Genomic DNA, 22917 nt, shown 5'->3' on the forward strand with positions numbered 1-22917 from the left:
CAATTCGGCATTCATCTAGGAGCTGACACATAGGTTAACCAGCTGATGAAGTTGGACCGTCATGGTTGACCCACGCTCCATCGCGTCATCATCTGGAGCCAAGTTTGACGAATGAGTCTTTGGGGACATTTTACATTCAGGACATGGAGGCTCTGAAGGTCATGACTGAAATCCAGGTGTGGCCAGGACTGCTTCCTCCCTCCTTGGTTTGCAGACAGGCTCTTCAAATAGTCATGTCTCAGTATGTGCCTATGTCCTCAGCCTCTCCAAATGAGGGCCCCAGGGAAGACTGGGTGAGGGCCACCCTGTGACTTTATTTTCCCCAATGTCCATATCACAGGCTTCTTTTTAAAGAGTCACATTCTACAGCCTGGCTTTAGGACTTCAGCATTTGAATTTGGGCGATTATAATTTAACCCATTACATCAAGTCTTGAAACATGTCACCCAAGGCAATCTATAACCCATCTCTGTCACCTTTGACACAAAGTCTCCATGATGTTAGTTGAAGAGTATCTTATATAAACACCAACAAAAGTCCAGTGATTCAGGCTGTGGGGTACCAGGCCACGGCAGGCAGTGTTGGTGTTTGAGCCAGCCCATGGCAGCCACCTTAAGAATCCTTCTCCACAGAGTTCAATTCTAACACTGCTGCCTTGAATACACTGACTAGGGACCAATGTTTTACAATTGTCTCAGTTAGGTTCCCATGGATGTGATAAATACAATGACCAAAAACAGCTTGGGAAAGAAAAATTAATTTCTTCTTACAGATTAGAGTCTATTATGGAGAGAAGGCAGGGCAGGAATTCAAGGCAGGCACCTGGAGGCAGGAACTGAAGCAGGGACATGATGGAACCTGACACACTTCCTGACTTGCTCCTCATAACTTGCTCAGTCTGCTTTCTTATAACATCTAACCAGGGTTATAAGACCATCTGCCCAGGGATGGCACCACCTACAGTGGGTCCTATCACATCAATCATTAATTAAGAAGACACCTCACAGGCTTGCCTATAGACCACTACCCTAGTGATATTTTCTCAATCGAGGCTCTACTTCCTATCTAACTGTAGCTCATATTAAGATGGCATAAAACTGTCCATCACAACGGTAAAGTCCAAAGCTTTAGGGGGTAATGGAAAAATAGCAGGTGCCGGCAGAAATGGCCTCCATAACCTCACAGGCACGTTGGAGAATAGGATTCAAAGGCTGCGTTCACAGGTCTGGATGATTGCCAGCACATTGGTTGGGGTTCTCCAGAGATAAAGAATTAATAAGGTGTGGCACACACAGAAACAGATTAATCAAGGAGATGGCTCACAGGATTAAGGAAGTCAATAAATGGAAACCCACCAGGAAACAGACACAGCGATAGGAACTGGTAAATGCTGGAGCCCACACGTGGTGAGATGGGACATCGAGGTGCTCTGCCTTTCCCTCAGGGTGGCTGGAGGTGGGTTTCATAGGGGAGACACCAATGGTTGGGCCCAGCCTTGAGGGCCCAGGTAGGAAGGGACAGCTTAGGCCCACAATGGGAGATGGATCCTCAATTCCCAGCTTATGTTGATGTCTGCTGTAACATGACCAGTCCTCCCAGGAGCCTGTGATGGCTAAGCTGCCTAAAGGGTAGCGAGAACCCTGGCTAGAAAAAGGGTAATGAAGATGTAGCCAAACAAGAAGTTTCTAGAAGGTTCTTATGTATCTACCTGACTCGGGATGCACATCAGTGTTTATTAAAATTTCAACTCCCCCCAAAAACCCCAACTAACTAACCAAACCAACAACCCCCCCCCAAAAAAATTCATATGCCCTCTGGGATTTCTGGGATGCTCATGGGTCCAGGCTGTCAGTGCTGGGGACATGAAGTAGACCGTGATGCCCAAGGGATGCTGGTGCTGTATGGATTCCTTATGGGCATCATCCTTTTGGTGGCTGCCTTGCTGGAGTTGTACCATCTTGGCATACACTTTCCTTAGCAAATACTGTGTTCTATACCAGTTAGTGTTTGTTTATCGCCCCAACACATCACAGTGACTGATTATAACCCCAAAGCCTAATTGATTTCTACTAATGAGAAGTTAATTGGGGCCTTCCCTTGTGGGCAACTTAGGGTGGCTTTGGTCAGATCACTTGTTCTTGCCTCATTAACTATGATTTCCTGTGGACAAGGCTTGGGGCGGCCTTACTGAGGAGGATCCGTGCCTTTTAAGGCCGGTTTTAAGAATTTTATGACAGGAACTTCCAGGACCAAGGCAGTGTCTATAAGCCACAATGCTGATCTTCACTTCTGGTCACCTGCCCTACATGGAAGCCACATGCAGCCATGTGCTGTAGATTCCTCTATGGCATGGCTGACTTGAGGTTTAGAGTTCATAGGGGCTAGCCCAGGTCTCCAGGGCTGGTTTACAGGCATTGATTGGTCCATCACCTGGTAATGCCTCTGTGCAGCTGTGAATGGAGCTGTTAAAGCCTTGGCAGTGTCCTGGCAGCCCTAACCAAGTAGATGGGGGCACTCCTTAGTAGGTCGATGAAGCCAACAGGTAACTACTCATCACGTTGGTAAGAGGAAGAAATAAAGTAGTCCAGTGATACACCCAAGTCCATTTTCAGGGTTCTGGTGTGAGGTTTAGTGTTAAATAGATAGATGAGGTATATATTACTAGGTAGCCATGGTCATGTGGTCCTGCCCTCCACTGATTCGTCATTCTCTTGGCTCTAGTATCTTCCGGCCTGGAATGTCAGAACCACGTGAGATCATTTTATGGGAGACAAGTCCTTTTACTGTCTGGTACCAGGCTTCAGCTTTTTTCTTCTCCCAGTATGAGATTGTTGGGGAAATTCCAATTCCATGGGAACCATTGTTTTAACAGCCAATAGGAGGGGTCACACCTGTCTCTTTAGAGCATCTTCCTTCCTGACAGAGTGAATAGGCTTACTTCGCTCTCATTTTAATATTCTAGTAGTCTATATTCCATATTCTAAAATTTCACTGTAGGGGGTCTTTCCCCATCCTTTGCGTTTGTTTCAAGGTATGGTAAGAAGGATTGGCTTGTTTTCCTGATTTTACCTCAGCACATTCATTAGTATGTAGAAAAACTGATTATTTTTGTATGTTGCTTTTATATCTTGTAACTCTGCTGAAGTGTTGATCAAAGTCAACAGTTCTCTGGTCGTGTTCTTAGGGTGTTTTAAGTACAGGGTAAGATTGTAACTAAAGATCATTTGAGGGGGTGGGAATATAGGCCAGTAAGTAACATGCTTTCCTAGAACCAGAGTTTTACAAAAGTGTTGGGCATGGTGGTACGGACTTGTAATTCTCACAATAGAAAGAGAAGACAGGTGGATCTCTGGGGTTCTCTGACTAGGCAGGCTAGCCTACATGGGACCTGGCCAAAGGTAGACTGTGTCTGAAAAGGAAAAGTTTGGTAGAAACTGAGGAATGTAACTTTAACTTTTTCAAAACCTGTTTTTAATGATGGCTCTTAAACACTTTAATCTCCCTTTTAGCTCACCACCCACCAGAGGTAGTGGGAAAGAAAGGATAAGGGGGAAGCAGATCTGTTTGGAAAGGTTCTCTGAAGCAACTCTTGCCTGTGTTATCTGGTAATTGGTAGTTCGGTCACAGGTCAACAGGCAGAGGCAGCTTGATCCAGTCACAAACACTTTACAGATACACCAGCAGTCCAGTTTGGTGGAGACAGGTTAGCAACGATGGTGAGAGGACCTAGCAGAGACAACTAGGTCTCAGCCTCGGCATGAGTCAGCAGGAGGGGCCAAGAGAAATGTCAGAATTTCTCAACCGTGCCTCTCTTAGGAAAGTGAAGATCATCAAAAATTCTAGACCAACAAGCCTTGCACAGCTAACTCTAGAAGCAAGTCCATCTCAGCTTCCGTCGCCGTCTGTTGAGTCCTTTTTATACTCCTTCCAAAGATTGCACGTCCTCCATGGGTCTTACCTTAGCACATGAGTCTGTCTCAGCTGACATCACTCTGTCCATCACTTGAGTTGGAGGAAGTGGCGAGAAACTGAAGCACACCACCAGAATTATTTTTTGGTGCGTTTCTACGGAGTCCGAACAAATGCTGCTCAACCACATAATGTCATGGAGGGTGAACCAATACATGCATCCTCTTGGCAAAGAATCTTTTATCATGTGTCCTTTCACTTGCTTTAGCAGAACATGCTTCAGCCAAACATTCCTTCACAAGCCTGCCTTAGCCTTTCACTTGTGTCTGCTTCAGCCAAGCCTCCCTTCATGTGCTTGCCCCAGCAAAACACCGTCCAACCATCTTTCCAAAGAGCCCTTACGTTTCCACTTCAGGAACAACAACCTAAGGTTGTCCTGTAGCCTCTACACACATGTAAGTACCCACCCCCACCCTACCCCACCCCACCATCCCTACCCCACCCCACCATCCCTACCCACACCCAACCCCCACCAAAGAAATCATAGAAAAGCTTTTAGTATATCATTTATCTGTATATATTACATTTCTTTCTTTTGCTTTATTATTATATAAGAATTCTGGCATTACGTTGAATGAGATTAAAGACAGTGAACACCCATGTCTGGTTCTTGATTTTAGGACTAATGTTTGTGGTATTTTCCCATTTAGTATAATGATGGCTGTAGGGTTTTCACAGATAGCCTTGATTATGTTGAGTTGTGCTTTTTCTATTCATGATTTCTCCAGGGACTTTTAGAAGTCCTTTCTGCATCTACCAAGATAATCTCATGGTTTTTTATCCTTGATTATATTTACATGTTACATTATACTTACTGATTTTTATGCATGTTGAAACATCCTTGAATTCCTATGAGGAAACCAAGTGCACTCTGGTGCAAAATAGTTTTTTCAAACAGGTTCCTGAAACTGGTTTTTGAGAATTTCATTGATAATTTTTTCCATTTCTAAACATTGGAGAAATTAATCATAGTTCCTTTTTGTTGTGTCTGTAACTGTTAGCTGCTATGTTCAAATCATAGTGATGGTGGTTTCATAGAACGAGTTAGGATGTGTTTCTTCTCTTTTCTATTTTATGAGAAATTTTGAAGAGCATTAATGTTTTTCTATAAAGGTATGGTAGAATTCAACATTAAAGCTAGTGAGTCCTGGGCTTTTTTGAATTAGGGGACAATTACTGCTTCTGTTTTATTGCTACACATAAATGCAAATGCACTATGCACGTCTTGTGCTACAGAGGTCAGGACAACGGCTTCAGATCTGCTAGAACTGGAAGTTGTGGATGTTATGAGCCACCACATGGGTGCTGAGAACCAAACTCAAGTTTTCTGCAAGAGCAACAAATGCTCTTAACTGCCAAGCCATCTCTGCAGCCCCACTACTTTTGGGTCTAGATGATCTACCTATTCAAAATGGGGTGTTGAAGCCACCCATTAAAATTTTGTCCAGACTTTATTATCCCCTTTTTTACAGGCTTCTACTTGGTTGGTATATAGTTTTCTGTCTGTTTACTCTCAGTTTGTATTTTGCCAATGAGGCATGCTTCTTTCAGACAGCAAACTGTGTGTATTGATCCCGTGAGGTAGTCTTCATCTTTTAAATACATAATTGAGGCCATTTATATTTATAGCTTTAATCAAGAGACATTTGCTGATTCCTTTAATTTTCATTGGGTTTTTTTTTTCTGTTGAATTACTGTTTGTTTTTTTCTTATTCATCTCAGGAGACTCCTGCATGACGGAGCCGGGCAGGTTTGTTTGTTTCTTAGTTATGTGTTTGGTTATTTGTCTCATTGGTTTTGTTTTGTTTTGTTTTCCTATGCATTTTACTTGTGACCATCTTCTTTCTCTCTGTGTAGAATTCTTTCAGATATTTTCCACAGCCTGAGATCAGTGTTTATGGATGATTACATTGTGATTCTCACGTAAGTTTTTTCTTCATCAATTTTGAAGGATAGCTTTGCTGGATGTACCATTGTTGGTTGGTAGCCATTTACTCTCAGAACCTGGATGAAGTCAGTCTGTGTTTTTCTGGGTTTGAGCATTCGGCTAAGTGGTCTGAGATCATTTTGATGAGTTTGCTGTTGTAATTGGTATTTTTGTCTTGTGGTTGTAAATACTGTGTCTTTATTCCGTAATAATATGGAAATATTCTTTTCTGGTCATGAATGTTAGAGATTTTAAATATTTCTTGTATTGTGGTTTATGCCTTTCCTTTGGTTTGTAATATCACTGAATAGGTTTTCTGTGACTTTAGTTTAAAATTCACCTCCTTCCACCGTGTAATTCCTAAATATTTTGTTCATGTTTCGGAGTTCCTAAATGTTGTGGTCACACTTATTTTGTTGTTGTTGTTGCTGCTGGTCGAATATTATAGTTTCTAAACTTCCCCTTTTTTCTTTTTCTTTTTTTTTTTTTTTTACAATTTTGATATTCTTTCTTCTTCTCGAACTAGTCTGTATTCTGTAATGATTTCCCCTATTTCGTTTTGTCAGCTTATTGATTTTTTTCATTTATGACATTTCTGATTTTTGCTGTTTGTTCATTTGTCTCAGAATCTTAATTTCCTTGCTTAATTTCTTATCCACAAATCCCGACTTGTTATTCAGATCCTGAACTGCCTCTCTTCCCGCATTAGTTTGTTGGTTTTCACCCTCTTTGAACTTAACTCATGATTTTAAAAGTTCATCTTCAAATCCTTTGGTATTTTAGTCACTTTATTATCTTTAGTTTGAGCTATTGAGATGTGATAACTTTTAAGATCAGTCATATTGCTTTCGATTTTTCATATATAAGTCATGTATTTCTGTTTTGAAATTGATAAATTCAAACTGGATGGCTCTTAGGGAGACAGTCCACCTCCCACCTTACTTTTTCTTTTTTTTAGTTGCCTTTTTTTTACAGTCCAGTCATTACCACTCCCCCCCCATCCTGTTATCCCCTCCCACAGTTCCTCATCCCATTTCTCCCCTACCCCCCACTGTTTCCAAGAGGATGTCCCCACCTCCCACTTCCTCACTCCCTGGAGTCTCAAGTCTCTCAGGGTTAGGCACATCTTCTCCCACTGAGGCCAGACCAGGCAATCCTCTGCCGTATATGTGTTGGGGGCCTCACATCAGCTGGTGGATGCTGCCTCACTGGTGGCTCAGTGTCTGAGGATCTCAGGGATCCAGGTTAGTTGAGACTGCTGGTCTTTCCCACCTCATTTCTGTTGAGTGGTTTGTTGTACTACAGCACTCGTGAGACAGAATCCACCTCTTCTCTCCCCCATGGAACTACACAGGTTTACAGAAGTGACTGCTAAATTAGTCAGCAGACGAAAGGCTCTTTCGGAAGCCATACATCTGGCAACTTGTTTTAGATTTGTTGAGATGCAGAATCGTGCTGTCTCCAATCTACCATCTTCCAGTCTCCTGTTTGGTTCCCAGTCCTCTTCTGGGAATGCAAATGAGAAGCAACAGAAACAAGAGGCTCTGATTGGTGACATTATCCACCCACTGCTGTCTGCCTTCAGACGTGGTCTCAGGGCTTCAGGAGGCTGAATTCCCCAGGCCCCTGAAGGCCTTTGTGTACTGCACGATTGCTTCCTCATACTTTTGTGTCTCAAATTTACTGCACACAGAAGAATTTCAGACCTTTAACTTCATGTTATTGATTTCACTGCCTGGAAAGATAATATTCGGGAAGTTTAACAGCATGCCCTATGTAATCCATTGAGATTCAGATGCCATGGAATGTCTTTGGACGCTCCACTGCCTTGATATCATGTAGATTCTCTCCGGGTGCAGGGTGAACTTCAAATGACTCAGTTCAGATAGAGGAGGAGAAGTATATCCAGGCTTTCCCCCACCGTCCTGTATCTGCCTTGAACAGATACAGAGTGTGTGGCAGCAGAAAGATGTCTAATTTCTAACAGAAGAGCATCTGGAAATGTCAGGAGAAAACCAGAGCTCTTTAGTCCACTTCCCTGGCCCACTGTCTTATCACTAGCATCTTTTACCATATCATTATCCCCAGGAGGCAGTGTCCCTGGTTATTAACAGATGGAGAGATGGGGTTTGAGTTTTGAGTCTGAAGACATAACTAAAATCTGCTTGTGCTTCACTTCCTGTATCTGCACAGGTAGGGTGGAAATTGCAGCCATGGTAGGTTAAATAAGCAACTCCTAATTTATGTTTTCCTGGTCTTTATAGAACCTTATTTGGAAATACATTAGCAACCCCATTCCTGGGGCAACATTTCAAGACACCTACTTGGTATCTGAAAACTCAGATAGTATTAAACCTTATACATACATACATGCAAACCTGCTTGTAATAGTTTACTACGTGAAGCCAATGCAGTGTGAAATTAGCAGCAATGATAAAACAGAACAATTCTAGGAACATTCTGTAGTAGAAGTTATGTGAATGAGGTCTTTCTCTTCTAAAGCGCATTAGTGTGTTGCACTTGCCTTGCTCTTGTGATGCTATGAGAGTGTGCAGACATGATTGATGTTGTGTGAGAGAATTGGCATTGATGGTGTGATGCATGCTGGTCCATAGGGGTCAGATGAACACAAGCAGTGTTATATGGCACCAATCTATCTCATCACCGAGAGGACTTCTGATTCTCCCTCGGCATAAGCCCTCCTCTACCTTTCTCCTCTACCTTTCTCTCTCACTCTTACCGTATTTAACCCCTCCTGTTCCTTCATTTCCATTCTCCCTGTCACACCACCTGCATTCTATCCCCCTTTTCTTCTTTTTTTTTTTCTTTTTTCTTTTTTCTTTTCCAAGCTGGGGACAGAACCCAGGGCCTTGTGCTCACTAGGCAAACGCTCTACCGCTGAGCTAAATCCCCAACCCCCATCCCCCTTTTCTTGAACCCCTACCCACAACCCCTTATAGGTTTCCTGGGTTCTGTGGTACTCCAATTTAAACTCATATATTTAAATATTTAAAGCTAGCTTTCACATATGAGAATAGGTGACACTTGTCTTTTGGGGTGGGTTTCCTTCATCAGAATGATTGTTGTCAGTTCGATCCCTTTGCCTCTAAATTTTATCATCTTATTTTTCTTCATGACTGAATAACACACACACACACACACACACACACACACACACACACACACACCATCACATTATTGATTTGCTAGTTGATGAACATCTGGGTTGTTTGTTGTTCCTGGGTTTTGTGAATAAAGCATCTATGAACATGGATAAGCAAGTATCTCTGTAGTGAAATATAGAGTCCTTCAGGAATGTTTCTAGGAGTGGTGTAGCTGGATCATGTGGTAAATCCATTTCTAACATTTTTAGGAACGTGCACGATCATTTCCACAGTGGATGTCCTGGCTTTTACTCTCATCATTAATGGACGTGTTCCTGTTTCCCACATCCACACCAACATTTGGCTTTTGTTTTTGCTTGTTTGGTTTAATCTTATCTATTCTGAGTCATGTAAGACAAAAATCTCCTAGTACATTTAATTTGCGTTTCCCTGATGGTTAACAGTGCTGACAATTTTAAAAACCGTTTCTCAGCCATTTGCATTTCATCTTTTGGGAATACTTTTGGTTCCATGCTCTAATTTTTAATTGGGTTATTTGTTTTCTTGCTATTCAATTTTTTTTTTGAGATCTTTGTATATTCTAGGTACCAACCCTCTGTCAGACGTATAGCTGGTGAAGTCTTTTCCCCATTCTACTGTAGGCTGCTACGGCTGCTACTTCACCCGAAAGATGGTGTCTTTTGTGAATAGAGGCTGTTTAGTTTCACGAGGCCCAGTTATCGATCATTGTTCTAGATGCCTGTGTGGCCAGGTCCCTTTCAGAAATTTTTTTTCTGTACTTAGCAGCTGAACCATACATATTTGATCTTCTATCAGGTTCAGTGTATCAGATCATATGTAGAGGTGTTTGATCCTTTGGAAGTTGAGTATTTTGCAATGTGAGACCATTACTATGCTATTTCATTACCACAGTTCTATGATGTCATTTGAAACCAGAGACAGAGATACCTCAGCAATGTTTTTACTGCTTGGGGTTGTTTTGACCTCCTTAGGTATTTTGTCTTTCCACATGAGTTTTGAGATTGTTTTTGCAGATTCTGAGAATTGCATTGTAATTTTGATGGAGGTTGAATTGCATCTATAAATTGCTTTTGATAGGATGATCATTTTTATGTCACCAGTCCTGGCATGAATGTGAAAGGTCTTTCCATCTTCTGAGGACTTTTTTAATATCTTAAATACAATTCTTTCACATCCTTGGTTAGGTTTTTTCCAGGATCTTGTTTGAGACTACTTTGAATAGCATTGTTTCCCTTATTATTTTTCCAGTACATTTATTATTTTTATATAGGAAAGTCACCAATTTTATGTATTAATTTTGTATCCTGCTACATATGTTGCTGAACATATTCAACAGTTATAGTTTTCTGGTACAAACTTTAAGGTATTTTTATAATAGTCATATCATCTGCAAATAAAGGTACTTTATTTCTTCCTTTCCTATTTGCATCTGCTTTATATCTTCTTGAACTTGTCTTACTGCTCTAGCTAAGACTTCAAGCACTACATTGATCAAAAGTGGGGGGCGTCTTGTTCTTTACTGTAGTGAAAGTGCTTTGAGTTTTTCCCAGCTTAACATAATGTTGGCCAGGAGCTTGTTGTAAATTGCTCTCATTTTGTTGACATACATCCCCTATATCCCTAATTTCTCCAGGTCCTTTATCATGAAGGATGTTGAGTTTTGCACACAGTGAAATGATAATATGGTTCATGTCCTTGAGACTATTGCATGGATTAAAATCATTGATTTACATGCGCTGAGCCATCCTTGAATCTCTGGGATGACATCAGCTTCATCATACTGAGTAATCTTTTAAATGTTTCTTAAATATGGTTTGCAAGTATTTCATTGAGAATTTTTGTGTCTATATTTATCAGAGAGATTGACTTATAATTCACTTTGGGTCTTCATATAGTTTAGTATCAGGGCAATACTGACTTCGTAGAAGGAATTTGAAAGTATTTTCAGGTTTGAGGGCTTGGTAGAAGGATTTTAAGAGCCAGAGGCAGTGGTCATCTTCAGGGAAACAGTATTTCCAAAGCCAGATAGCACTGCTGCACTCGTGAACTCACAGCACCTGTGACCACATCCAGAAGATCAGCACAAGACCAAGCCAATCAAATCCCCAGCATGGGTGTGGGAGACGTTCACAACGCAACCCCCTCCCATCTCTGGGAAATAATGGCTGTTGGGAAAAGAAGAGTCAGTTTTCTTCAAGAATGTGTTTCCTGAATGCTATCATGCTCCAGTAAACTGTTGTACACCCATATACAGTAAGTGGAGTCAGAGAGCTTAAAAAAGAGCACAGGAAAGTGAAGCAGAATAGTGGTGTTTGAGATAAAGAAGTTAGAGAGAAGGAGATGGGATGGATTTGAAGAAATACATTATGTGCATGCAGGAAAATCTCAACTAATATAAAAGGAAGAAGGACTTGTGAGTGCTACTGGTAGTGTAGCACATACAGTGGGAATACTCTGGACAGGGTGGAGTGGGAAAGTGTGTGATGGTAGAATACTGAAATACTGGGCCGTTTAGAATTTATGAGTGAAGTATCTATGAAGGCTTAATATTTTCAGTCTAGTGTCGATTGGGGGTAACTCAAACTGAGTGTAGCTGTTGGTTTTCTTCTTGAAGAAGCTAAATATCCCTCAAGAAGCAGCTTATCAATGCATGGCTCACTCTGGCATAGAGTTTAAGATAATAGAGTGCACCATGAACAGCAAGGCCTGGAGGCAAATGGCTCTATGCTGGCAGGAGTATAGAGCTGGAACTCCTCACATTTTAGAGGAACAAGAAGCAGAAAGGGAATGGGAAGTATAACTGGGCTATAAAAGCCCAAGGTCCTGTCTCAATAAACCATTTCCTTCCATAAAAAGCTCTACCAGGTAAATGTTCTACAGTCTTCTATAACAACACCACCTATTGGGGACCGAGTGTTCAAACACATAAACCCATGGGGGGCATTCCACATTCAAAACACCCTATCCTTGGCCCCCACACTGTCATGGTTATCTCATACTGCAAAATACATTCATTCCAACTTTAAAAGTCCCCATCGTCCTTGTCTATCCCCACACTGTTCAAAGTCCAAAGTTTCTTCTGAAACTCAATACAATCTAACTGTAAACCTCTATAAAATAAAGAAATAAAACCAAACCCCACACTTACAATATACAAGGCAAAGAACAAACATTCCTATTCCGAAAAGAGAAGAGCTGGAGGGCAACAAGGAAATATTGAACCAAAGCAAGATGGAAAGCATTCATGGCAAACGCTAAGTCGTACAGATCAGCACGAAGCACCTGAGGCTGGTGCTGGCATCCGGTGGGCTCCAGCAGGCTTGGGTTTCCCAGCCTTTTCAGTTGTGGCTCAGAGAACTTTTTTCTTAGGTTTGCTCCACTCTATCCCTCCAAGTTTCCTCAAGTGTCCTAGGAATGAGGCCACTGGGACAGCATGCTCACACAAATATCAATGGTGTAATCCTAGGACACAGTCAAAGCATGCATGCCCAGTGTGTCTCTTGAATGCATTTTCTAGGGGATGGGGTTGAGATTTTTACTGTCAGTGTATGATGTGCCTTGGGGTTGTAGCTTCTGGAATCTGAGGGGACCCACAGGATATGTGCCTGCATTCCAGGGTCATGGTCATTAGCATGCATGCTTGAAAACTGCAATCACTAGTGCCTTTATTGGGCCCTGAGCTTCTAGAGGGCAGGCTGCATCTTCCATCGTCTGAATCTATGGCTGCATTTTTCAGTGTTGAGACCACAGCCATTATTCGCTGTGCATGTTTCAGTGCTAAATCTGGTTCAATGACTCCTTAGTAGATTCAGAGAGGCTTAGTCAAGATGCTTTGCTAACAACCACTGAACTGAGAATAGGACCCTCGTTGAAGGAATCAGAGAAAGAACTGGAAGAGCTTGAAGGGGCTCGAGACCCCTTATGAACAACAATGCCAAGCAACTAGAGCTTCCAGGGACTAAGCCACTACCTAAAGACTATACATGGACTGACCCTGGACTCTGACCTCATAGGTAGCAATGAATATCCTAGTAAGATCACCAGTGGAAGGGGAAGCCCTTGGTCCTGCTAAGACTGAACCCCCAGTGAACGTGATTGTTGGGGGGAGAGCGGCAATGGGGGGAGGAGGGGGAGGGGGAGAGGTTAGGGGGATGTTGGCTCGTAAACCGGGAAAGGGAATAACACTCGAAATGTAAATAAGAAATACTCAAGTTAATAAAAAAAATAATAAAAAAGAAATGTAAATAAGAAATACCCAAGTTAATAAAGATGAAAAAAAAAAAAGATGCTTTGCTAACAAGCGGTTGGAATGAATGAAGCCCAGGCATGGAATAGAATATCAGCGAGGAGTTGACACTCCTTTTCTTCCTTCTCCACTTCCTCCTCCTCCTCTTCACTCACCCCTTGTCCTGAGCGTCATGTCCTCTGGCTGTTTTGCAGGTATGCATCGTGCAGAAGCGAGACACAAAGAAGATGTATGCCATGAAGTACATGAACAAGCAGAAGTGCGTGGAGAGGGATGAGGTGCGCAACGTGTTCCGGGAGCTGCAGATCATGCAGGGATTAGAACACCCGTTCCTGGTGAACCTGTGGTGAGTGTGAGATGACATGGCCCCCAAGAATGGTGCCCTGGCACTGCCAGAAAGGGAAAGTATCCAGGCATCTGGGTTCATAACCTCCTAAGTATTCTGTAGGGTAAGTCCACTAATGAGCTGTCAAGGATTCATTTTTACCCTATTATCTGAATGAATCAAAATTGAAAACAAGTTTGCTTTTATATATTTGAGGGCATACATAGCAGGTTTCATGGAATGCCAAATGATGTCTTGAATCCAATATTTTAGAAAGTCCCACACTTCATCTTAATGGCAAGAAGGACTTGGAGCTCATGTTTCACTCTATGTAGCATGGTTTCCCTGAATGGAGATGCTCAATTCCATCATTTGTATCTGACACCCAGTATAATATAATCCATGTTTCTGGAATTTTCTCTCCATCACCATCTTTGGACAATATTTCTACTTTAAATTTCCAGCGTAAAAATGCCAACCAGCTGATGGTTCGCTGCCTCTGAACCTCCTTTTGCTAAGTTAGGCAACCCAAAGTCTTCTACTGTTCCCAAGACTTTACTCGTGCATTTCAAGTGCCCTCATAAATTTCTTCCTATTACTCTATTATCCCCATCTTACAGATGAGGTCACTGAGTTATGTTATGGGGTAGCAGACAGAAGAGACTTGAAGGCAGGCTATCTGTCCTCCTAGTTTCTATCTAACTCTTTGACAAGCAGTTACTGGCTTTGCCAGTTGCTTTACCAATCTTCTCCTTGTCATATTACTTCCTTTTGGTTATCCTGTGTGGCCTTCTTGCCCTCCTAGGAGTCTGAGTAGAATGGAGGTGCTTGCTGGGTTCATAAGGACGCTGTGCCTTATATTAACTGTATGCCAGCTCCAGAGTTCATTTCATGGAGGGTGAATTACTGCAGCCTTGAGAAGGCTTTCTCTCATCGCTCTTCCCCACTGACAGGCTCTGTGATTGGCACCAGTGGAAGCCTAGCATTGATTAGTTTCCATGACAGCTTTGCCTCAGTGCAATGAATGATCTGTGTTTCCGAGCTGTGATAACCCAAGCTGAGCTGTCAAGTGCAATATTTTCACCTGTGTGGAGTGAAGTCGTGGTGCTCTCCTGGGATGAAGACAACCCCAGCGAAGGAGAAAGAGGAAGAAAAATTTCGAGATAGAGAGTGGGGGTAGAACAGTGCCTGGGGGAGCCCTGCCAGTAGGGACAAAATGAAAAGGGGGATAAGGTTGTCTTATGTTCTTCTGCCACGCCTGAGCTCTGTGGATCTAATCCCTTACAAATGCCATCAAGGAGGCAGTTGTGTACCAAGGGGTCCCAAGCCAGACCCCAACTTTGATGAAGACATGGAGGATTAAGAGATGGATTATATGATAACCTGACAGGGTTGTATACCTCCAGGAAGAAGAGAGTGAGAGTCACAAGAGAGGGGAAGGGAGGAGAGAAGAGAGAGGGGAGGAGATGAAAGAGTGGGAACTAGAATACATGATGGGGAGGGGAGGAAGGGACAGGGAACGTGAATACATGATGCTGATATTGTCTATGAGTCAGGTGGGAAGTCACCATCCTCACCAGAACTGACCATGCTGGCTGCCTGACTCTGGAATTCCCAGCTAGAGCTGAGAGCATTCTGCCTATAGCACTGGTCGGGTTGCTTGACTGGGGAAGGCACAGGCTTTGAAAGCAAGCCCTCTTGCCTCCTTTCTGCACCTGTTTTCTCATCTGTAAAGTCAAAGGGATAGGATGGTGATGTCATGGTGTTGTTTACAAACCAAATGAAGTGATCAGAAACAAGCAACCTGTTTAGTATTTGACAGGGGTACCCCTTCCATGACTGGTATCCATGGTTACCAGGGTTCCTCCCTCTAATCTGTCTCTGGCTGGGCATCCCTCCATTGGGTCACTTCCCATCTTCATGCACAGCCCCATGTCGTCCCCGCTCCCCCAGCACTGGACATGAAGACTTTGAAAGATGTACCTCGATTCTTGGGTACCAGGCTGTTGTTGGCTTGATTAAAGGTAAGTCAGTAGGCAATTTATTTGCATTTTCATAATGTGCTTGAAGTTTATTTCCATCAACCTCACTGGCCGTATTTATTTACTATACTTACTGTTAAGATGCATTGCAGAATTGGGTAAGGGAGACACTTGCCACAATCTAGACAAAAACAGCCATGCGAGTGAGTACCTTATAGCCTAGAAAAGGGACAGGTCCTGAACTTAGTGTTAATATGTATCATAACAATGTTTCTGGAACCTTCAATGAGTAGACATAAGACAAGTCAAGACACAGGTGTCCATATGCCACCCTAAGATTTTTTTATTAAAACAAGATTATGTGACTTATTTAAAGACAGAGCTGTTCTGGGTGAAGCATGGAGATTTGGGTGCTGAGGAGAGAACTGGAAGCCCCCAAGAACCTGTTACAAAGGTTCTGTTCCTTATAGAACACTGCCACCATTTTCTCAGAAGTAATCCCAGACAGCTCCCAAATTGGCATGTGCAGACACACCATAATCAGCTACCACCTATAATGGCGTTAGCCTAATGCTGCTTGTATTCTGGTGTTAATTTGGGTCCCCAAAATTGTCTGCATGAGAAAGCCAGCACATCCACCTGTAAGACATGGAGGGACCCTGCCCCCAGTTGCTTCTGATTGGTAAATAAAGATGCCAGCAGCCAATGGCTGGGCAGGGAAGACAGAGGCAGGACTTTTAGGACCTAGAGAGGAAGAAGGAGGAAGGAGGAAGGAAGAAGGTGATCAGCCATGCCAGGGGAAGGAGAAGGAGAGGAGAAAAGCCATGTCCAAGAAGAGTAGAGGTCAGGGAGGCATAGCCAGCAGGTAAAGGAGCCAGGACAGTGTGGCCCAGTTGGGCAGCCATCTGGGTCCAGGACAGCCCAGGTAGAATACAGAATTTAGTAAGTAATAACTCAGGATTTATGGGCAGGTGGTGGATTAACCATGTGGAGGATAGGAAGTGGTCTGGCTGTTGCACTGTTTAAGGCACATCAAAATATAAAAGCTGTGTGTATGTGTTTCATTCAGGAATGTAACCCATTGGGGTGGGTAGTGAATCTGCTGCCAGAATTTAATTAATTAACTAATTAATTAATTCCACAACTGCCAGTCTGTCTGTCAGGGCATATCTTCCCAAAATGCAGATCTGACTTGAATGAAGTATTGCCGTGGCTCTCCAAAGTCCACAGAATGATGTTTACCAAGGTTGGGCTCTGATACATTGTCCAGTCTACCCCCCATTTCCATCCTCACTACTATCTTGGTGCATTTTATTGCAGCTATCCAGAGTGATCTCTACGTAGTAACTGAGACTACTTTGCTCACCTCTCCAGGTCCACATACACATGTCCTTCTGCTGGAGCTCCACTAGTCAGGGTTTCCCGAGAGTGCCTGCTCTCCCCCCCACCCCCCCGCAAGCCTCCATTTAATAGGCAAGTGTCCATTGGACTCCTGGTGGAAGCCAGGCACAGTCTGGTTTCTAAGCATCCAGAGATGGTATACCTCTGCATCCTCCCAAGGATGCTCAACTGCTACAGGACAGGTCAGCAATATTGAGTTCATCTACCTTCTCAGTTAGTAGTGCTCTACTCCTGGAGGAACCTCGGCATCCTTCTTCATTGTGCCACCACAATGGAAATTCAGTTGTTCAGTATTGCTCTGTTTGCTAGGTGCTGTAGTAGATAAAAGTGCCAGAACTGAATCCAATCATCACCCCTAGGTTCTTGGCAGAGGAGAGCAGTCAGTCTCATACTGGAAGCACCACGCAACAACTCTCTTCCCTCAGTGACTCTCACTCTCTCTGGTATCCCTATCATTACTAAAAGAGTGAGGTTCCAAACAGCCACCATATCCCCGGGACTGGGCATCCCAGTCAGGCCCTGACACATAGAAGGACAATGCTGGTGAGGTTTTTACAACTCTTACTGTGATGTCATTGGCTTCCATGTATCTAAGACATTCTCAACACCATGGTAACCTCTGGCAGCACAGCCTCTTCCTCTGATGCCAGGGTTCTTTCTTGTCTTGAACTGTCCTGGCATGTACACTGTCCTCGGTGTCTTTGGCTCAAGCTGTGAGGACTCCAGGTTTTCATTCTTATCGTGATGGTCAGGAGCTGCTATTCTGAATGGGGAGGAGGGCTCTAAGTGAGAGCCACATGGGTCACCGTGTGCACCTTGACACTCAGAGAGCTGTGTGAGAAGCCACTGGTCACACTGCAAATCGGGGCTCAGGAGTGGTGCAGCTGGGCCAGGGGGATTGGCTGCGTATGTCAGGAAATTACCGAGGGACCCAATAGCCCACCAAGGAGCAATACAACAGTCATGTACACCAGCTAGGGTCCCCTGACTCTGTTGAACTGCCGTGCTGTGGCACCTTCACGCAGATTTCTCTGACTACTCTGGTTTTGCATGTGTTCTGTAACTAAATCTCAGAATGAGTGTTGCCTCAGGTATGTATTTGTTACTTTCCTCCTTGTGGTGGCCAGAAAGCAGATGAAAGCACCCAAAAGGGGGAGGGATTAGTTTTGGCTCACGGTTTGAGGAGTTACAGTCCACGGTGGGATGGAAGGATGGGAATTGGGGCTCTGTCTGAGGCAGTGGGCGCTAGTGGCATGACTTGTTACATCTCAGCAGATCAGGAAGCAGGGAATTCTGTGGGACCCAAAGACAGGATATGGGTCATACAGCCTACACCCTAGTCTCTCACTTGCTCCAGCACGGATCAACATCCCAATACCTCACAACTTCTCCAAGCAGCACCATCAACTGAGGACCCTGTGAGCAAGCACATGGACCTGTGGGGTCACTTCACACTGTGATCACTTCCTAATGACACCACACCACCGTGCCTTTCTACCACTGTAGTGACAGTGACTTACGCTCACTGACAGAGTGAGGCTCTTTCTCTTTTATCTCAGTGTATGCTCAGTACTGTCTCAGGAGATGGACATTTCCATCTCCAGCTTACAGTTGGAGAGGCCGAGGTCAGGGGTTTGAATTATTCACACAAGATTATAAGCTCCCCCAAGGCAGAACTGAGATGAGAAGCCGGAGTACAATAGTAAATTCTTAAGCAGCTCTCTTGGGGTAGGGAAAAGGGGTTCCTGGTGCTTTCTATTCTCCGAGGAGTGGACATACCCATTATTTATTTAAATCTAACAAGCTGGTGTCAGACAGCTTGAAATTTTTCTAAAAAAGTTAGTTGATTTTTGGTGTCAATACTAGCTGACTTTTGACAATCCTGCTGGGCTCAAATCTTACACCATAGCCTAGGAGCTCTCAGCTTCTCTCTACAAGTTTGCTTATAGCTAAGCCTCTAAAATAGCAAGATGAGAGAGGGATGAGTTTTATCAGAAGAAAAAAGGGATGGTGAGTAGGTGCTGGGCAGAGTAGCGGAGGCAGGAGATGGTCTATGGTCTTGATGGGTGCATATCCTTTCAAAAGTCTGTTTCCTCACCTGTAAAATGGGGGAGAACACCTAGCCTCTCCTGTGTTCTACAAGGCAATTGAGATCTGGGGGATGACAGGCTTTTGGAATTCTGAAGTGTCATGCCATGTACATTTTACACTTCCTTGAGAAAGCATGAAGCATCGATAACTAGCTATACATTTGCTGACAATTTATATGCATGAAATTGCTGGCAGGAGGCAGCGAATGTGTAGATAAAGCCTATGGATGTTATCCGACCAAGAGATTTTATGTTAAACTCATGCCAAGAAGCACCAAAATCGCACTAGAATGTAATGCATTTTTTTTTTATTAACTTGAGTATTTCTTGTATACATTTCGAGTGTTATTCCCTTTCCCGGTTTCTGGGCAAACATCCCCCTCCCCTCCCCTTCCTTATGGGTGTTCCCCTCCCCACCCTCCCCCCATTGCTGCCCTCCCCCCAACAGTCTAGTTCACTGGGGGTTCAGTCTTAGCAGGACCCAGGGCTTCCCCTTCCACTGGTGCTCTTACTAGGATATTCATTGCTACCTATGAGGTCAGGGTCCAGGGTCAGTCCATGTATAGTCTTTAGGTCGTGGCTAAAGACTATACTCCCTGGAAGCTCTGGTTTCTTGGCATTGTTGTACATATGGGGTCTCGAGCCCCTTCAAGCTCTTCCAGTTCTTTCTCCGATTCCTTCAACAGGGGTCCTATTCTCAGTTCAGTGTTTTGCTGCTGGCATTCGCCTCTGTATTTGCTGTATTCTGGCTGTGTCTCTCAGGATCGATCTACATCCGGCTCCTGTCGGTCTGCACTTATTTGCTTCATCCATCTTGTCTACTTGGGTTCTGTATGTATGGGCCACATGTGGGGCAGGCTCTGAATGGGTGTTCTTCAGTCTCTGTTTTAATCTTTTGCCTCTCTCTTCCCTGCCATTCTTATTCCCCTTTTAAAGAAGGGTGAAGCCTTCACATTTTGATCATCCGTCTTGAGTTTCATTTGTTCTAGGCATCTAGGGTAATTCAAGCATTTGGGCTAATAGCCACTTATCAATGAGTGCATACCATGTATGTCTTTCTGTGACTAGGTTAGCTCACTCAGGATGATATTTTCCTAACGGGAAGCCCTCACCTGCTTGAACCAGTGCAATTTAATGGGGAGTGTAGAGCCCTGGGTCCCTGCGTTTCTAAGTCACGTGACAGCCTCCCTCCATCCTCACATCCACATACCTTCCTCCCACAGATCTTTACCTTTAATGCTTCCTCTGCCCGAGGTGATTTTCTGAGGACACCTGGGAGGGGCTCCCTCTGCAAATTTCACATTTCAGCCATCATGCCTCTGCAGTTTCTGATTGTTAGAGATTGAGAAGTCCAAGAGAGATACCAGATCTGCTGAGGGATGCTGGGGGTGTGATAGAGGATACTGGGAAGTGAGACAGGAAGCTGCTAGCTTCCTTCTTTTATGTATTCCTCCCCCATGACATCATGGGCAGCCCTTACCTAACTCAAATTACCTCCCAGAGGCCCCAGCTCCCTACCCCACTAAGACAAATCTGGAGGTTGAGTCTAACCCACGACTTTGAGAGACCTACTCAGCACAGTGGCATCCAATGGGATATGCCAAGACCCAGCCTTCTGATCTCCTTACCCTCATGCTCTCAGGCAGCTGGTTCCTTCTCCATTTTCTCCCTGCATTGTTGATTGCAAACAATGTGATGTCAGCCACTGCTCCTTCCCAGGCTTAGCTGCCCCTTCTTGAGGAATGGCGGGGCATGCTTTGACATGACAACCAGGCACATGGGTGAGCACTGCACAGAACCTTTCAGGGTCTCTTCAGTGTTTCCTCCCTGAGCATGATCCTTAGGAGCACAGTGGGGTCTCCCTCTCTATCACTTTTTGTCTTCAGACTTGAGTTACTCCCCTGCACCTCACCTCAGCTCTCCTTACATAGGTCTCCAGCCTTAGACCCACGCAAAGCTGAAAGAAAGGAACACCGTGACCACACTTGTGTTACCTTGGATGAAAACTGAGCCTTAGAGTGTGGCATGTTAAGGGCATTTCATTGTCACGCTTTTGTTGGATTCCCAACTCTGAACCGGGTTTACTTGCAGACTTGGTCAGTGGAAATAGCAGGCACATGGGGCTATTCCATGGCACCGTCAGTGACTGTGTTTATCTATGGCATTATCATACTGGGCCCAGCCCTGCGTGGAACAGCTACTCGTGCCTCAGGGGACCTCACAGCTGGGCTTAGGTTCTTATTTTGAACATTATCAGCAGTCACGTGTAAATGAGAGGAAGAGTCTTGGTAGACGGTGACATGAGGGTCATTGTCACCTGTAATATGTGAGGACTTCAGGATATTTGCTGATTCTGAAGCAAGATGTGCACCAGGCGTGCCCTTCCTTGCTCTCTCTTGGGCTCCATGTGCACACACACTGGCTCCTGTTCTTGTCAGACTGCCCTGCGGGCTTCCATCAGAAGATCTTCAAGGAGAGCCAACAGTCAGCCTGTTCTGTGGGACCACCTGGCTTTTGGATTCATGAGGATCCCTTGGCTTCATTCAGTTTCTGGGCATCCCCCCCGTCATGTTGTAGAATGGTGTCCTCTAAGCAAAATAGCCACTGTCTTCATTAGCTCACCATCAGGCCTACTTTCAAGAGTCCATCATGACTAGGTCTGTTTGTTGATTTCCTTCAGAAGAGGGTCAAGGGGAGTCATTGGCTCTTCACCTGAGATTCCAGCTGCTTCTCCCCGTGATTTATATGTAATTCTGCCCTAATTACATATAAGGGAGGTCCTCCATCTTAAGGGAGGTGCAAAAGTATATAGATTGGGGATGCTAACTGAAGGAGCTCCATCTGTATGGTAAGGCTAGGTGAAGACTTTCCAGTGCGTCTGTATAACTAACCCAAACAAACTCATTGGTTAAGAGCACTCTGGAGGGTGGCAGAGAGACCACTGATAGAATCACTTTTTAGGTTTGTTGGTGGGACTTCAATAGGAATGGGTTTGTGAATATGTCTATAAGGTGTAGCTGAGGCAAGCTGGAATCTGACAGGACATTTTACAAGTGCTATGTTTCCTATAGCAACCTCTGTAAGAGGTGGAGATTGTTTACATCTCCCCAGGAAAGGAATTCTGGAAACGCCCCATTTGGTCCAGCACAGTCCATGGTATGTTGTAGGCTGGTGGTGTCCACTTATTTCCTTAAAGGCATTTCTCATCGCCAGAGGAAATGTGAGCTCCTGGAGCAATGCTCTGCTTGTCTTATCTATACGTGTTCCCAGGACCTAAAGCAGTGCCTGTCACATGTGGCATCTGATTGTCTTTGCTACATTGAAGCACATTCTTTTATGTGAACCCTGGCTTGGGATATAGTCATTTAGGAAGCCCAGAAGGAACTGGGATCTGCCTTTTTCCAGAGAGTGGGTGACTCAGGAGAGACAGAATAATGGCTCTGCCATCCTCGTTCTTAGCTCGAGCCAAAGACCACTTTGTACAGAGGTGAAATTTTTTCTTGCAAGGCAAGTGCCAGGGCAACTGACTGAAGAATTTTGATGCATTTCCATCTCGGGAATTCTTCTCAGTCTCCTTTTTAATTCTTTCATCCATTCTTCATACTAGATGCCTGCTTCCATTAGTAGCATGTAGACTTTGGTCTGTCAATGTCCTGGATGGGTCTTTGGCTAAATACTCATCAAGATGTAGGAAACATAGCACTTTTAAGATGTCCTATCATGTCTTATCAAATGCCCTCTAACATTATTCTTCTGATGCCAGCCACCAGCTACCCCTGGGCATGTTCCCACCAGCAAAGTGACAGAAATGACCTTGTGAAGTGACGTTCC

At 44.0% G+C, this 22917-nt stretch overlaps 1 protein-coding gene across 1 annotated transcript in view; it reads left to right on the forward strand.

Annotated features, from left to right (window-relative positions):
* The window catches only part of Stk32b (serine/threonine kinase 32B), a 238002-nt gene that overhangs the window by 69881 nt on the left and 145204 nt on the right, over positions 1-22917 (forward strand). The window contains 1 exon segment of the mRNA XM_032916591.1: positions 13483-13634. Within this exon segment, the coding sequence (XP_032772482.1) occupies positions 13483-13634 (152 nt within the window).

Source organism: Rattus rattus, chromosome 11, assembly GCF_011064425.1.
Source record: "Rattus rattus isolate New Zealand chromosome 11, Rrattus_CSIRO_v1, whole genome shotgun sequence".
Classification (NCBI taxonomy): domain Eukaryota; kingdom Metazoa; phylum Chordata; class Mammalia; order Rodentia; family Muridae; genus Rattus; species Rattus rattus.